The sequence below is a fragment of the Sebastes fasciatus genome, chromosome 3 (assembly GCF_043250625.1).
Source record: "Sebastes fasciatus isolate fSebFas1 chromosome 3, fSebFas1.pri, whole genome shotgun sequence".
NCBI classification, from domain to species: Eukaryota; Metazoa; Chordata; class Actinopteri; order Perciformes; family Sebastidae; genus Sebastes; species Sebastes fasciatus.
In genome coordinates, this window is record NC_133797.1 from 41,075,964 (window position 1) to 41,092,857 (window position 16,894).

Below are 16,894 nucleotides of genomic sequence, written 5' to 3' on the forward strand. Positions count from 1 at the left end.
CATCAACGAGCAGCAGGTGTGTGAGCCTCTGCTCTACCTGGTGAACAACAAACACCGGCTTCCTACGGGCAGCTTCAGAGAGGACAACCCAGTTTACACCACTACCATGACGGTGAGAAGCACACTGAAAAACACACCACGTCACCCTGCTGATTATTATATTATTATATTATTATTATAACCTTTGTTTGAACAGGAAAGGCCATTAAAGGCATGCATACTTGCCAACCCTCTCCATTTTCTCGGGGAGATTTACGTTTAAAAAGAGAGACCATTTTGCATCAACAGTACACCGTCTTACAGGAAGAAATCAGTCCTAGAAGAGACAGTGGCTGTATTCGAAACCGCCTACTACATACTACTGACGAATGCAATATACAGTATATGTTCCTCAGCGAATTACCCACAATTCTCAGAAATCAGAGGAAAGTAAGCATTAAACTATATTACACACCTGGTTCATTCATTAAACTATATTACACACCTGGTTTATTCATTAGACTCTATTAAACACCTGGTTTATTCATTAGACTATATTACACACCTGGTTTATTCATTAGACTATATTACACACCTGGTTTATTCATTAGACTATATTACACACCTGGTTTATTCATTAGACTATATTACACACCTGGTTTATTCATTAGACTATATTACACACCTGGTTAATTCATTAGACTATATTACACACCTGGTTTATTCATTAGACTATATTACACACCTGGTTTATTCATTAGACTATATTAAACACCTGGTTTATTCATTAGACTATATTACACACCTGGTTTATTCATTAGACTATATTACACACCTGGTTAATTCATTAGACTATATTACACACCTGGTTTATTCATTAGACTATATTACACACCTGGTTAATTCATTAGACTATATTACACACCTGGTTTATTCATTAGACTATATTACACACCTGGTTAATTCATTAGACTATATTAAACACCTGGTTTATTCATTAGACTATATTACACACCTGGTTTATTCATTAGACTATATTACACACCTGGTTTATTCATTAGACTATATTACACACCTGGTTAATTCATTAGACTATATTACACACCTGGTTTATTCATTAGACTATATTACACACCTGGTTAATTCATTAGACTATATTACACACCTGGTTTATTCATTAGACTATATTACACACCTCTGGTTAATTCATTAGACTATATTACACACCTGGTTTATTCATTAGACTATATTACACACCTGGTTTATTCATTAGACTCTATTACACACCTGGTTTATTCATTAGACTCTATTACACACCTGGTTTATTCATTAGACTATATTACACACCTGGTTTATTCATTAGACTCTATTACACACCTGGTTAATTCATTAGACTATATTACACACCTGGTTTATTCATTAGACTATATTACACACCTGGTTTATTCATTAGACTCTATTACACACCTGGTTTATTCATTAGACTCTATTACACACCTGGTTTATTCATTAGACTATATTACACACCTGGTTTATTCATTAGACTCTATTACACACCTGGTTTATTCATTAGACTATATTACACACCTGGTTTATTCATTAGACTCTATTACACACCTGGTTTATTCATTAGACTCTATTACACACCTGGTTTATTCATTAGACTCTATTACACACCTGGTTTATTCATTAGACTATATTACACACCTGGTTTATTCATTAGACTATATTACACACCTGGTTTATTCATTAGACTATATTACACACCTGGTTTATTCATTAGACTCTATTACACACCTGGTTTATTCATTAGACTCTATTACACACCTGGTTTATTCATTAGACTCTATTGCACACCTGGTTTATTCATTAGACTATATTACACACCTGGTTTATTCATTAACCAGTTATTTTAGTTTTGCATAATAATGCAGTTCTGACAAAAACAAGTAAACTGATTTGACAGTTACCTCTAGTCTCGTAAGGCAAGAGTCTGGAAGACGTTCAAGTCAAGCAGTAAAATACGTAAAATAAAAAGCCACATTCGACGTTGTCAAGGTAACATATGTAGCTGCGCAAAGTGCTGTCCGATTCATATTTATACCATTTCAAGCCCTCGCAGCCTCTCACATTCAACCATTTACCAGGTGACGTCAGTCAAGTCCCCTAAAAAGGCCTTAGGGGGGACACTGGGATTGGGCCAGTGAGACAAATTTCTCATTCTGCCTCAATAGACCAGAATGCAATGCAGTCACAAGACCAGAATGCAATGCAGTCACAAGACCAGAATGCAATGCAGTCACAAGGCCGGTCATTTTAGTTATTTTTTGCAAGGCATTTTGGGAAAATTAGAGTTGAAATCTTTTTTTTAAAACTGATATGCAGAAATTTGAATGAACTGGCTCTGTGTCTCTAGGGCGGTCTCCGTGGCGACGACCCCGAGATAACCCTGACAGCCTTCGTCCTCGTAGCGCTCGCCGAGGCCAAGAAGGCCGGGATCCGCTGCACGGGTCCAAGGGTAGAGGTACATTTCATCTGTTGCTTGTAGAGCACTTTTTAATCTTACCTCGTTGTTATTATGCTCGGGGGTGTTATCAGTCTTTAAATCTATTGTCTACCACATGTGTGTCTGCTGTAGTTAGCTATCCATAAGACAGCCGACTACCTGAAGAGAGCGCTGGTGAGGGTGGGGAGGAGACCGTACACCGTGGCCATCGCCTCCTACGCCCTGGCTCTGCTGAGTCGACATAACCCAACAGAACGTTTACTCGGAGCTGCAGCCCCAGGTATCCCAGCCCTGTTTCATGTGTGTCTCACTCACAAAGACTTTCAGTTACCGCCTCAATCAATTCTTTTTATTGTGTTTTTTTAAATGAAATGTGACCTTTTGTTATTCACAAAAAAAATCTGAGATTTTGAGAATAATGTCATAATATTACATGAATAAAGTCATAGGTTTACGAGAAAAAAGTCGTAATATTATGATAATAAAGTCATAATATTATAAAGTAATAATTTCACGTGTTATTTTGTTATTTCTCATAAAGTTATGACTTTTTTCTCCTAATATTACGACTTTTTTTCTCGAAAAGTTAGGACTTTCTTATCTTAATATTACGACTTTTTTCTCATAATATTACGACTTTATTCTGTAAATCTCAGATGTTTTTTCCTTCAATGTGGCCCTAATACTCCGTAGTACATTTGCTCTTTAGCCCTCACTGCATTAGACTTATATAATATATACTTAGACTATAAATGTGTTACCTTCATCACAATGCTCAAATGTTTTGCGGCTCCAGACAGGTTCTTTATTTTTGTTTTTGCCTAAAAAGGCTATTGATAGTAAAGGTTTCTGACCCTTGCTGAATACACTGACTATGGAGAAGTACCTCATCCAACCCCACTTTAAAACCCCTAAACTATCCCTTTAAAGCTGACACTTCTGTTTTCCATTCCTCCTTTACTGTTAACCGTTTCCTCTCTCCTCCAGGTGGCAGCTACTGGCCCGACAGTCAGAACACCTTGTTCACCTTGGAGGCGACCGGCTACGCCCTGCTAGCGCTGGTGAAGTTGGGACGCATGGAGGAAGCTGCAGCGCCGTTTAAATGGCTGAACAGCCAGCGGAGGAGAGGAGGAGGCTTCGGCTCCACTCAGGTAACGGCAGGACGAGTCCGGTGGCTCAGCTGTGATCTGCAAATCCAACAATTTCTTATTGTCTCTTCAAGTTCATTCACCTGCTCCAGGCTCTGATTGGTGGGTACTGCACCCACTGACGGGGTTTTTATTTTGCTCGCCCCGTTTATATCAATGCGGTTAGTCTAGGGTTCAGTCGAAGAAAAGTCGTAGTATTATGAGACTAAAGTCGTAACATTATAAAGTAGTAATTTCTTGCATGCAAGACCTTGTCTATGTTATTATTGTCTTTTTTTCTCGTAAAGTTATGACATTATTCTCGTAATATTACGACTTTTTTCTCGTAAAGTTATGACATTATTCTCTAATATTACAACTTTTTTCTCGTAATATTATGACATTATTCTCATAATATTACAACTTTTTTTCTCGTAAAGTTATGACTTTATTCTCATAATATTACGACTTTTTTCTCGTAAAGTTATGACATTATTCTCGTAATATTACGACTTTTTTCTCGTAAAGTTATGACATTATTCTCTAATATTACAACTTTTTTCTCGTAAAGTTATGACATTATTCTCGTAATATTACGACTTTTTTCTCGTAAAGTTATGACATTATTCTCTAATATTACAACTTTTTTCTCGTAAAGTTATGACATTATTCTCGTAATATTACGACTTTTTTCTCGTAAAGTTATGACATTATTCTCTAATATTACAACTTTTTTCTCGTAATATTATGACAGATGTTTTTTCCCCCAATGTGGCCCTAATACTCCGTAGTACATTGTCTCTTTGGTCCTCACTGCATTAGACTTATATACTATATACTTAGACTATAAACTGTGTTACCTTCATCACAATGCTCAAATGTTTTGCGGCTCCAGACAGATTTTTTTTTTTTCCCTAAATGGCTCTTTTGATAGTAAAGGTTTCTGACCCCTGGACTAGGCTAAATAACAGAAACACCTCTCTGTATAATACAATACAGTTGTAGGGATTTGGCAGAACAGGTTTGGTTATTAGCAAATTAATTAATAAATAATAATAGAATTATTAATATTAATAAAGATTATCAATAAACATTAATAATAAACGGGGCTTCACCCAGGAATCAGGGATCAATAACCAAAACGTTAATATAGTCTCATTAAATATACTAAACTATCAATTTGGAACGTTGATTAATAATTAAATTAATAACTATAACCAAAATAGATAGTAAAGGTTGAAGGATATCGCAGTTCTTGACATAGCAGAGGTTTGCATTATTCACTCTTGTACAACATTAAACAGACCAGCAGGTATATTCCACAAACATTTATTTACAAGATAATAAAGGTTTAAAACAAAGTGTGTGAGCGTGTGTGTGTGTGTGTGTGTGTGTGAGAGAGAGAGAGAGAGAGAGAGAGAGAGAGAGAGAGAGAGAGAGAGAGAGAGAGAGAGAGAGAGAGAGAGAGAGAGAGAGAGAGAGAGAGAGAGAGAGAGAGAGAGAGAGAGAGAGAGAGAGAGAGAGAGAGAGAGAGAGACGATGGCTTCTTGTCTCAAAATGTCTGCCTACAGACAAAAGGGGTGAGCACTGTAAAACTACAAAGATGGCGGGATCAAAGATGGCCGCCAACATGTCACCACATGGCCTCTTTGTTCTTCGGAGCACATGTGCTCAGGAAGGACAGAGATGGGGGGTGATGTGGGGGTTGAAGCTGTATGTTTAACTAAATCACAGTTTCTGTATGTGATCTTAATGAGTGTCAGATAATGCAGTGGGTTAGAAAAGATGGTTAGTTTGCATGCAAGACCTTGTCTATGTGAAGCAGAAACTAAACACATCAGATGTGGCAAAGCCAGCTACCCAAATAGCATAACTACAAATAATATCACAACAGTCAAACTCAATGAATAACATTAAACCAAATCAATACAAGAACATTCTAGAAATCAAAGTTGAACAGTCTTGCTCAGCCATGTGCACTTTCTACTGCTAAGGTAAGCCCAGTACGTTACCGATCCATGGAAGAAAAGGGTTTGTAATTCCATGTGTTGAAGTTGTGGTTCCAAGTCAATGTTGTCTTTGCTGTGCTCAAATCCGGTTGTGCAGATTGGAGGAAGCTGATCGCTCCAATACTTCTTCCCAGCAGCTTGATAGCTTGGTGCTAACTTCCTTGCGGTTGTTGCTTGAAGTTAGTAGGTAAAAAGGCAGGCTCTCGCGTCTTCTGTTAGAGGTTCCTTGTGTTCCTATGGCTGTTTCCTAACAGGTCATAGATCAGAGAGCAGAACTGCTTGTGGTCTGGAGAGCAGCAGCTCACTTCCACAGGTCAGGAGGTGAGAAGAAAGGGCAGAAAGAGGAGGAAAAAAGAGATTCCTCTGGTTTTGTCCTGGGTAGATTTCACACCTATGTGTGAATGCTACAGTAGCCAATGGCTACTGAGCTGCGTCCACAGCCAATGGCTGCATGACTCAAGGATCCTGAGAAGCGTAGTTCATTGTCTTTGCCACCAGTAATGGTGGGTCCCTACACAGTTCAACAGCACCACAAACTGCCTCCTACAAAAACCTACAAAAACTGAACATTAACCTTCATCGAGGCATTTATCGCAGGACTGAAGCCAGGTGGACCTAATAAAGGTAAAACTTACTATTTAGTAAGGCTGGGACGATTCACCTATCTCCTGATTCTATACTATCACGACACTTTGGCACCGATTCGATATGTGTTGATATTTTACGTATTGCGATTCGACCATGGGAAAAAGTTGAATCATACACTTCTACGGACTGTTACTTTGTAAAATATCTAAATTAATCCAGTAAGAATGTTTGATTTTCAGCATGTATGTAGTCAGAGATGTCCTGAAGTCAAATATATCAGTCATTGTCAGGAATTATTTATTACATTTATTATCCAGCAACGCAAAAATCAAAGAATAAAGACATTTCCCTCACAAATTAGTGGTATTTTCTTTTAATTTATAATTTTTTATACTTCTGGTGAATATAATCCAATCAATCTTATTTCCATAGATGTATTTTGTGTATACAGTTCCCTTTGTTAACATCTTTAGCCGTGATGTCTAGCTCTGCTTTTCCTGTCGATGTGTGAAACCCAAAGTGTTTCCATCCTTTACTGGATGTGTAGTGTTTACCACGCTGGATTTAACATGTGAGGGTGCAGGTCGTATCCACGCTGACCCTCCGACATTTTATACTTTCTCGTCTCGACTCGCTGCAGTTTGTTTTGCTTTCGACAGATATGGAACAGATATGACGTCACGTTACTCAGACTACAACAATAAAAGCGTAACTTCCTTCTACCTCCACATAGACTCAAATGAAGCAAATACAGTATATTGATTTTGGCGTTAAAACATCTATTTCAGATAGTAAAAAATCACGATACATAGGTGAATCGATTATTTTTCCCACCCCTACTGACTAATATGATGGGAGGTTTTGTCCGATTTTAACTAAAAGTAAATATCATTGGTACTATGATTGGTCACTTCATGGTTTTGAGTCTCTTTACTCGTGGTAACGGTCCAAACTGATGATTACACAATAACGTAACCATTGAGACAAACTCTGATCGTTAAGATGACAAAGACGTTACCCAATTAAATGTTCTACAATCTGTCTCATCAGTTCTGTGTTTCCCTTCTCTGTCCTCTCTCAGTCCACCATGGTGGTGCTCCAGGCGCTGTCAGAGTACCTGATAAACAAACCTCCTCCTGATGACATCAGTCTGGATGTGGACGTCAGGATAACGGGACGCAGGGAAATCCGCTACCATTTCAACCCCGAGACCGCCTACGCTGCTCGCTCCTCCAGGGTGAGAGACATGAGACTGAATGTAAAATCCAGACAGAGTTCAACATTAGGAGACACTGGGGGAGTTTAACTTGATGCTTTTCCATTGGCGGTTGAAATTTGAGAGCACCACTGGTTGCAATAACCTCTGAGATCCCGGCCAACATTACTGTCTTTAAGAGACTGTAGAGACTCAATTTAAAGCTAGAAGGAAGATACTGGAATCATATGAAACTAGACGACCTAATGCATTCGTTGGTACCAACCAATGCTCATGTAAGGGGAATAAATAACGCTCCATAGTTAGGCTACGTTTTGGCGATACGTGAATTAAAATGGGTTCTATGGGTACCGACGAGTCTCCCCTTTACAGACCACTTTATGATAATCACATGAAAATAAAATTGTGTATTTGAATATTTCTGCATACTGGGGTCCCTGAACATTCTTGAATTACAAGAAACTGGGTATCACTATAAAGCTGAGACTCTTGTGGATCCAATGAGCCCAACTGGATTCATGTGTGATGATGTTAGTCCCCATAGGAGACATTTCATTGACTTCCCTGTATAAAATGACCTGTGGTGACCTCTAGCATAATCACAGCCTCATGAAGCTTTACAGCCACAAACTAGAGACCTAGAGCATTCAGCGGATGGAGGGATCAAACTAGAGACCTAGAGCATTCAGAGGATGGACGGATCAAACTAGAGACCTAGAGCATTCAGAGGATGGATGGATCAAACTAGAGACCTAGAGCATTCAGAGGATGGATGGATCAAACTAGAGACCTAGAGCATTCAGAGGATGGATGGATCAAACTAGAGACCTAGAGCATTCAGAGGATGGATGGATCAAACTAGAGACCTAGAGCATTCAGAGGATGGATGGATCAAACTAGAGACCTAGAGCATTCAGAGGATGGATGGATCAGACTAGAGACCTAGAGCATTCAGAGGATGGATGGATCAAACTAGAGACCTAGAGCATTCAGAGGATGGATGGATCAGACTAGAGACCTAGAGCATTCAGAGGATGGATGAATCAAACTAGAGACCTAGGGCATTCAGAGGATGGATGGCTTTCCTGGCTAGATTGACAATAAGGGGGTTTCCCGCCATCCAATTGCCAAAAAATGCAAATTCCTGCAGAAATCTCTAAATGTCAAAAAGTTTTTGATCCCAAATCACAGCATGTCTTTTTCTATGGTGTTCCTCAAGGTCTTGGTGTCTTAATGTGGTATTTTGGAGGGATTTTTGATCATTTACATCATTATTGATGATTATTATCAATTTTTCCAGTGGTAAAAAATTGTTAAATGTATTAAACCAAATCTGTGTAACAAATGATATCATCCCAAAAATTGCTACAACAACTTATGACACATAATAGAGCATGGGGATGACCATCATATACTTCTATCATAATGATCTAAACACTTATACAAAATTTAATTGGTGCCTAACCAAAACACAATATTTATTTCTGATTTATGACTTGAACATCTTGACACAGTGCTGAGCAGCATCTCAAATTAATCTTCAGGTTCCAGCTTTCAGATGATGTACACCACTTCTATGTGACATCTACTGTTGACCTGCTATCTCCCCTTAAAGACCCCCTGGACACTCCTAAAGAAGACTAAAACCTATGTCTATGTGGGTCTCGGAGAGATAACAACATCAGGGAGTGTATTTTATTATGTATTTTACAACAAATGTCTTCTTCTCTGGTGCTTCTTTTTTCCCATAGTTGCCTGCTGATCTGGATTTGATAGTGCAGGCTCGAGGGAATGGACAGGGAATACTGGAGGTACGATCACACGTTTACTTTTCTACATTTTTCTTTTCTTTTTTTTTTAACACATACAATATAGACGTACATGGAACGATATGATCACATGACCAACAATCATTCAGTAATGAATGAAAACATAATGTTTTGGGTTCGTTTCTTTTGTGCGTCCCGTCCCGTTCCCTGAACTTTGACTGAAGGTTGTGACCTATTACAACCAGCTGCATGAGGTGGATGAGAAAATACCCTGCAAGGACTTTGAGCTCAACGTCACTATTGAAGAATCCAGCGGTAACTCAAGTTCTCACACTGCCTCATGATATATGAAGCATAAAACATGACATGATTACAACAATGTGACAGCATAACATAACACAGAGGAAAGTTCATTTGCTTTTGTAAACCTATAACAACTGCCATGACGTAAACATAACACAAAACACAGATGAACATTTTATTGATATTTGTAATGTAAGTCACACTCACACATGATAACATAAAGCATTATATTTAAAATATTGACGTAAATAAATTTAGCAGACGATAATTAAATAAAAGTAAAGTGAATAATTAAATAAATGAATGAAATGAAGCACTTTTTAACAAAAATAGTGAAATATTAAAAAAAGAAACAGAAGAAAGAATTAGACAAAAAATACAATATTTAAAACATGCATGTACAAAATATGAAAATGTAAAAAAGTGCATTTTCAGATATATTTTTTATGTAAGTCACCATCACACATGATAACATAAAGCATACTATTTGAAATATTGACTAAAATAAAGTAAAAATAAAAAAATATATAAAATGAATGAAGCACTTTTTTTTTACAAAAATAATAAAAATAATTTAAAGAAACAGAAGAAGAAAATTAGACAAAAAATACAATATTCAAAACATGCATGCACAAAACATGAAAATATAAAAAATGTGCATTTTAAGATTTATTTTTATGTAAGGCACCATCACATATGATAACATAAAGCATAATATTTAAAATGTTGACATAAATAAATGTAATCGACTATATTTAAATAAAAATAAATAGCCCTTTTTTAACAAAAAATAGTGAAATATGTTTTAAAGAAATAGAAGAAAAAATTTGACAAAAAATACAATATGTAAAACATGCATGTACAAAATATGTAAAAGAGTGCATTTTAAGATCCCATATTGATTGATTTGGAAATTGATTTCTATAAATGTTAATTAAATAAAATAAAGTAGCATAACCAAATAAAATATAGTATTATATGCATCTAATTCCACAGGATAAGCAGCCCAACCTCACTACATTAAATAATGCTTTGTTTCTGCTCTATAACAGAAAAGCCTCCAGCAGATGTAATAAAATCCTACCAGATCACCATTAAAGTGAGGTGAGTTGTTCTTATTGTCTTTAAACTTTTTTCACTTTTATTGAGATTGAAGAAGGGTAATAAAAGTCTGAAGTATCTTTTGTCAGCGCTGGTGTCTTTCTGTCTCACAGGGCTTTAGGACCCAGAGACGTCAGGATGGTGGTTCTGGATATAAGTCTGCCTACTGGCTTCACCCCAGAAAACTCTGACCTGGAGATGGTAATCAGCCTCTGCTACCACATTAAGATTATCCAGTTTAATGTTCAGCCTGCTTGCGTGTTATCTTATATCCGTAGTATTTTGAAGAGTTAAAGCCACAAGCAAATGCTTGATACTTAAATGTTTTTGCTTTTATTTTGGAAAAACACCTGAAGAGATGTAACTGACTTGAAGAATAATTTCCCATTTTGACAAGAGAGGAGTAAAGTAGTTAAATACACTTTATTACACGGCTTTGTTGAATACTCGATTCTGATTGACCAATCACGGCGTTCTACGGTCTGTTATTTCTTTATAACAGACCGTTGCTATGTATAACAGACCGTTGCTACGTATAGCAGACCGTTGCTACGTATAACAGAACGTTGCTATGGGCGCAGCTCTGTGGACCGTTTTTGTGTCAAAATATTGATTTCTTCAGTAAGTAGCCGTGCAATAAGCGGGATAATGTACAGCTAGCCGGTCAACGTTGTGAAATAAACACCTTCAGGAGTTGTTGAGGTTTATTTCACAACAATGACCGGCTAGCTGTACATTATCCCTCACATAGACCCAACCGAACTGATAATAGCATGGATTCTAGGACTAATTAACTTCCTATATAAAACTCTCTGTATATATATATACACTATATACTGTATATATATATAAAACCTTTTAAGAAGGTTACAAATACCTTGCAAAAAAGTCACAATTCAAGCGCTGCTGATGAGGACATTGTCTCAAAGTGAAAATGATGCTTTTCAGCATCAATAGTTGAAATGTTTTGTGATGCTGGTCAGTCTTCCATCACTGTATGAGTAAATGGAGGTGTTTTAAGTGTCTTAAAATATCACTGAGCACTGAGCACTATGTTATTTTACTACGGACATGTATTAGGGCCAGGCATAAGGGGAAAAATGAGAGGAGGAAGTTTATTTTATATTTTGCATTTTGAGAATAAAGACGAAATGTTTAGAATAAATGCTGAACTTTTGAGAATAAATCAAACTACTAGCATTAGCGGCATACTGAAATTGCGACTTTATTCTCAACATTTTGGCTTTATTCTCAAAATAAAAAATAAAATTAATAATAAAACAATAATAATAAATTTCCTCCTCATTTTCCCCCTCATACCTGACCCTTAAACGCTTCCGTTGCATTCACACCAGATCAGGCATTGCGGCGATTCGCCGCACAACCGGAGAATCACTTTAATGGCCCATTGACTGCAAGGCGATTAACGTCATTTGTTCTCACGACTTGGTTGTACAGCTCTGGATCGCCGGTTACGTGATTAGCCCAAAGTTGATTCTGTTTCTACTTTTCCGCCGCAGAACGCTGCATTGTTCCGTCACCTCCTGCGGCCGCCGCAGCAGCCACAACCTAAACACACTACCCTTATTCAAACCCGCCGGATCTGGTGTGACTGCAGCTTAATGTGTACTGGAGCAACATCCCAATCATTCCCTTTCAGATAGAAGTTTATAAAAAGTTCTCTACATCGTGATGATGACGAAGATGAGACATGTTTAGGTTGCTAACTGATTCTGTGTGTGTGTGTGTTTGTCCAGTTGTCGAACTCAGTGGACCGCTACATCAATAACTTCCAGATAGTTGATAACCTGAGTGACAGAGGCTCTCTGATCATCCACCTGTTCAAGGTAAAACATTGTTTACTTGTTTGCAACCAGAGGGACTCTGACGTGCTGATTCGTGTCATTTATTTGCACAAATTCAAAGTTTCCTTCCATGAAATTATCTGGATAACTTTTCTTAGTAAAAACCAGAGCTTGCTAAATTGTCTGCGATGTTTGTTTCTCTACTCTGTTACAATAAATTCTCCTGCCCTGTCCTCCTCTGCTCCTCTCAGGTGTCCCACAAAGAGCCAGAGGTCCTGATCTTCAGGCTTCAGCAGAGCTTCAAAGTCGGCCTCCTGCAGCCGTCCTCGGTCACGGTCTATGAGTATTACAACCCGGGTAGGAGAACACATTCTGACACACATTGATAGTGTGGAATATGTCCACTTTATTTATTGTAATTGTAATATTGAATAGAAAGTAGCAGCGAGCATGTCTTCAAATCTTGAACAGTATCGGGTGCCAGGTAGTAGTAAGATCAGAAGAAACAGATCAGCGGCACTCACAGATGAAGGGTCTTTCTTAGTTTATTCTGGGCAAAGAAACAAACACGTTTCAACTATAAGCCGTCATCAGCGTGATCACTCGAGCAGTAATGCTAGTTTTAAACATTCAGGTGAGACACAGACACCAAAGAGATTACATGATTACATGTCCGCCAGGACTCCGCCTCTCACAACACAGGAGGCGTGGTCACAATAGTATGGAATCAATCGCATGTAAAGTATAATTAAAAGCTGTATGACCCTGTAAGACAGTAAAAACCTCTTCAAGAGTGTACAGTACAAATATCATATCATAGAAAAATGTGCTAAGATGTCGTAGAAAAATAGGTAGAAAATTATACTAAGATATCATAAAAACATTTACCAAGAATTGTGATATTGAAAAATAATATTGTATCTTTGAGTATGATGGTGTTGTATCCCTGCTGACTTTCTCAGATCACCGCTGCAGTCGCACCTACACTCCCAGTGAGGACAAAGAGGAGCTCACTCAGATCTGCAGGGACAACGTCTGCCGTTGCACTCAGGGTAAAAGTGTGCATGTGTCTGCAACAATGCATTAGTGGACATGTTGGTGTTTATTTTCGTTTGTATTCATTTTTTTTTATGTGCTCATGATCTCCAGGTGACTGCTGCGTCTCCAAAACCGACAGTGAAAACTTCCCCGCCTCAGAAAGAGAGACGTTTGCCTGCAAGACTTTACACCACGGTACGTTACACCGTCACACACTCGCAGCTTTAACACGCAGACATGCAGCTGAGTTTAAAGTTGGTCAGAACAAGTCTCAGTCTACATTGGGAAATTGCCACTCAAATCTATCTATCTATCTATCTATCTATCTATCTATCTATCTCTCTATAGATAGATGGGCTGTCAGTCGATTCAACTATTTAATTGCATGACTGTCCATGATTAATTGCAAATTATTATGCCACATTTTGAACATATTATGTTCAAAATGTACCTTAAAGGGAGATTTGTCAAGTATTTAATACTCTTATCAACATGGGAGTGGACAAATATGCTGCTTTATGCAAATGTATGAATGCAAGAATGAGAGGATAACATGAGATGAATTATTTGCAATTCTTGGTACAATATGCAGAGAAAAGGATCAATAGTAATGCTCAGTATTTTATAATATCTCCTGAGTAATTAAAGGGACTGTTTGTAACTTTTTAAGCGTATAAATGTACCGGGTCGGGACACATGCGCGTTCGCATATGCGCGTTCGCATATGCGCGTTCGCATATGCGCGTTCGCATATGCGCGTTCGCGTGTGGCCGGAGCCTCGTCTCGTCTGCCTGCTTGCCATCACTCAGACAGAGCGCGTGTTCTCGCGTACTCGCTCCACCTCTACTAGACGTGAACGCGCGCTCACTCCACACTGCAGAAGAGTTAGTTTAGCTCTGAGAATATCTAGTGAATGTTCAGTGGACGTTTGTGCAGAAATAACTGCTGCAGCTCCTCCAGACCAACAGAGGTTTCCTGTGTCTTGTGAAGTGACGGGGCTCCTCCACGAGTAACGTTGTCGTCTCGTTACCGACCGGGTGCCGGTGTCTCCCTGCGGCTGCCGGCTGCGGTCGGGAGGCGATAACGTAACTCGTTGAGGAGCCCCGCTGCCTGATCCTGCGCTGAGGCAGGAAAAGCCAACACTAGGATCAGCATTGATTCATGGAGAGACTATCGTCTGGTCAGCTAACATTACTGCCAAGCAGCTGAAATACAGAGTGATATTTAGAGCGAGCAAGCGCGAGCTCGACGCTGACTTTTGTTGATTTCAAGGCCACAGGTGTCGCTGTTAACAAGCATTTCTGAAAGTTACAAATAGTCCCTTTAAAGGTTGAATCTAGTACATGTATAAATAATCTGTACTGAGGAAACTCTCAAGCTTTATTGTAATTCATTTATTTGCTAGTATTAGCATTAATAATAAGATTATTTGTTGCAGCATTTATTATCAGGCTATGGAAACACTGACATGCCCAATGTGCTTATTAGGTTCCGTTATTTCTTTTATGCATGTGACATATTTTTGTTTCTTATGCTTTAGTTGTCCAGGTGAAGTTGCTGAGTGTCAGCCAGAGTTACTACGACAAATACGAGATGGAGATCACACAAATTATCAAGCTGGGTGAGTCAATTCAATGGCTGTCTGTCTTTTATGGTTATCAGCTCTTTTTTTAAATCATGGATTGTTAGCTAATAAAAACCTCAGTAGGATTATATTAGTATCTGAATTTATTCCTCCTACCATCCAGGTGTGGAGGCAGGCGTGGAGGTGGGCCAGAAGAGGTTTTTCATGTCTCATGGAGGCTGCAGAGATGGACTCAACCTGAAGACGGGCTCCCAGTACCTCATCATCGGCCCCAAAGAGGACCGGTGGAACGTTGACACTGAGACCAACAGGTAAGAAAATGGGAGCTGAAGTTTACCTGCAGTAGGACGAACAGTTGGAGGTTCTGACTGAGATTTTATTTAAAAAAAATATATTTAAACAGTCAATTCAAAATATGTTTAAACAGTCAACATTTGGCGGATGTACTTATTCTAGGGGGGTAATATTCAGACAAAAAAGAAAAAATCTGAATTTATGAAAAAAACTAACTAGAATAAAGAAAAAATCTGAAAAAGTGTGTTTTTTGTCATGGAACCACATCGCTTCACTTCAAAAGGTTGGCTCAACCTCATCACACCACAGTTAAACACAGTGGTAATGTGAGCCGCCAGGTGCAAAATATATTTATTATATTAGTATTTGTTAGGGCTGTCAATCGATTCAAATATTTAATCTCGATTAATCGCATGATTGTCCATCGTTAATCACAGTTAAATAAATCACACTTTTTTAATCTGTTCTAAATGAACCTTAAAGGGAGATTTGTCAAGTATTTAATCCTCTTATCAACATGGGAGTGGACAAATATGCTGCTTTATGCAAATGTGTGTATATATTAATTATTGTAAATCAATTAACAACACAAATCAATGACAGATATTGATCCAGAAACCCTCACAGGTACTGCATTTAGCATAAAACTATATGCTCAAATCATAACATGGCAAACTGCAGCCCAACAGGCAACAACAGCTGTCAGTGTGTCAGTGTGCTGACTTGACTATGACTTGCCCCCCAAACTGCATGTGATTATCATAAAGTGGGCATGTCTGTAAAGGGGAGACTCGTGGGTACCCATAGAACCCATTTACATTCACTCTCTCTCCCCCGATCTCTCATGTACCAAAGGCCAATTCAACCTCTCTAGCGTGCAGCAACTCTGTCTTTCTAGCAAACTAAACAGCAATTCACTCTGTCTCTCACACAGCCACTCACTTTCGCAAGGTAAACGGCAATTCAACCTCTCTCGCGAACTAAACAGCAATAAAACCTCTCGCGCAGCAACTTGGTCTCTTTCACGTACCAAAGCAAAAAATACAAGCTAAAGAGTCTAAACTCCTCTCTCTCCTCCCTGTCTGCCAGATTCATCTACATGTTAGGAAAGGACACCTGGGTGGAACGCTGGCCTACGACTGCAGAGTGCTCCAGCAATCCCAGCCTGCAGGCTAAATGCAAGAGCCTCGAGGATGCTGCATATGAACTGTCTGTCAACGCCTGCAGGCTGTAAAGGTGTCCCATCAGCAACTGCACGCCATTCTCCTGCGCCATTGTGTCGCGAAGATGACCAATAACTGTGCACGCAAAGATTCAATCATCATTTTAAGGTTAAGGCCTGTGCAATAGAGAGTGGAGTGTCCCTCCTCTTCCGGTGGACCAACATGGGACCTTGTTTCGGAAAAAATATGGACGGTAGTCAACGGAGAGAGACAATCACGCCATGAATCACACATATGATATTTGTCAATTCAAAAGGTCGTTTTGCAAGTCGAGAACGTCGCAGTTTGTCGGAAAACTGTTGAAGTATCAGACAATGGAAAATACGTAATTAGAAAGACGACACCCAAAGG

General features: G+C 38.7%; 1 protein-coding gene across 2 annotated transcripts in view; it reads left to right on the top strand.

The window, feature by feature from the left end:
- Nucleotides 1-16,594, top strand: part of LOC141765081 (venom factor-like) — a 47,088-nt gene extending 30,494 nt beyond the window's left edge. For both annotated transcript variants that reach the window (XM_074630942.1, XM_074630943.1), the window contains 16 exons: nucleotides 1-112; nucleotides 2,396-2,503; nucleotides 2,618-2,765; nucleotides 3,473-3,636; nucleotides 7,291-7,446; nucleotides 9,177-9,236; nucleotides 9,419-9,509; nucleotides 10,550-10,601; nucleotides 10,712-10,799; nucleotides 12,356-12,445; nucleotides 12,655-12,760; nucleotides 13,366-13,455; nucleotides 13,553-13,636; nucleotides 14,982-15,062; nucleotides 15,190-15,337; nucleotides 16,410-16,594. The exon at nucleotides 1-112 is cut by the window's left edge and continues 51 nt beyond it. In XM_074630942.1, coding sequence (XP_074487043.1) covers nucleotides 1-112; nucleotides 2,396-2,503; nucleotides 2,618-2,765; nucleotides 3,473-3,636; nucleotides 7,291-7,446; nucleotides 9,177-9,236; nucleotides 9,419-9,509; nucleotides 10,550-10,601; nucleotides 10,712-10,799; nucleotides 12,356-12,445; nucleotides 12,655-12,760; nucleotides 13,366-13,455; nucleotides 13,553-13,636; nucleotides 14,982-15,062; nucleotides 15,190-15,337; nucleotides 16,410-16,554 — 1,723 coding nt within the window. In that variant the 3' untranslated portion in view covers nucleotides 16,555-16,594. The remainder of the gene's footprint in view (nucleotides 113-2,395; nucleotides 2,504-2,617; nucleotides 2,766-3,472; nucleotides 3,637-7,290; nucleotides 7,447-9,176; nucleotides 9,237-9,418; nucleotides 9,510-10,549; nucleotides 10,602-10,711; nucleotides 10,800-12,355; nucleotides 12,446-12,654; nucleotides 12,761-13,365; nucleotides 13,456-13,552; nucleotides 13,637-14,981; nucleotides 15,063-15,189; nucleotides 15,338-16,409) is intronic.
- The last annotated feature ends 300 nt before the right edge of the window (nucleotides 16,595-16,894 follow it).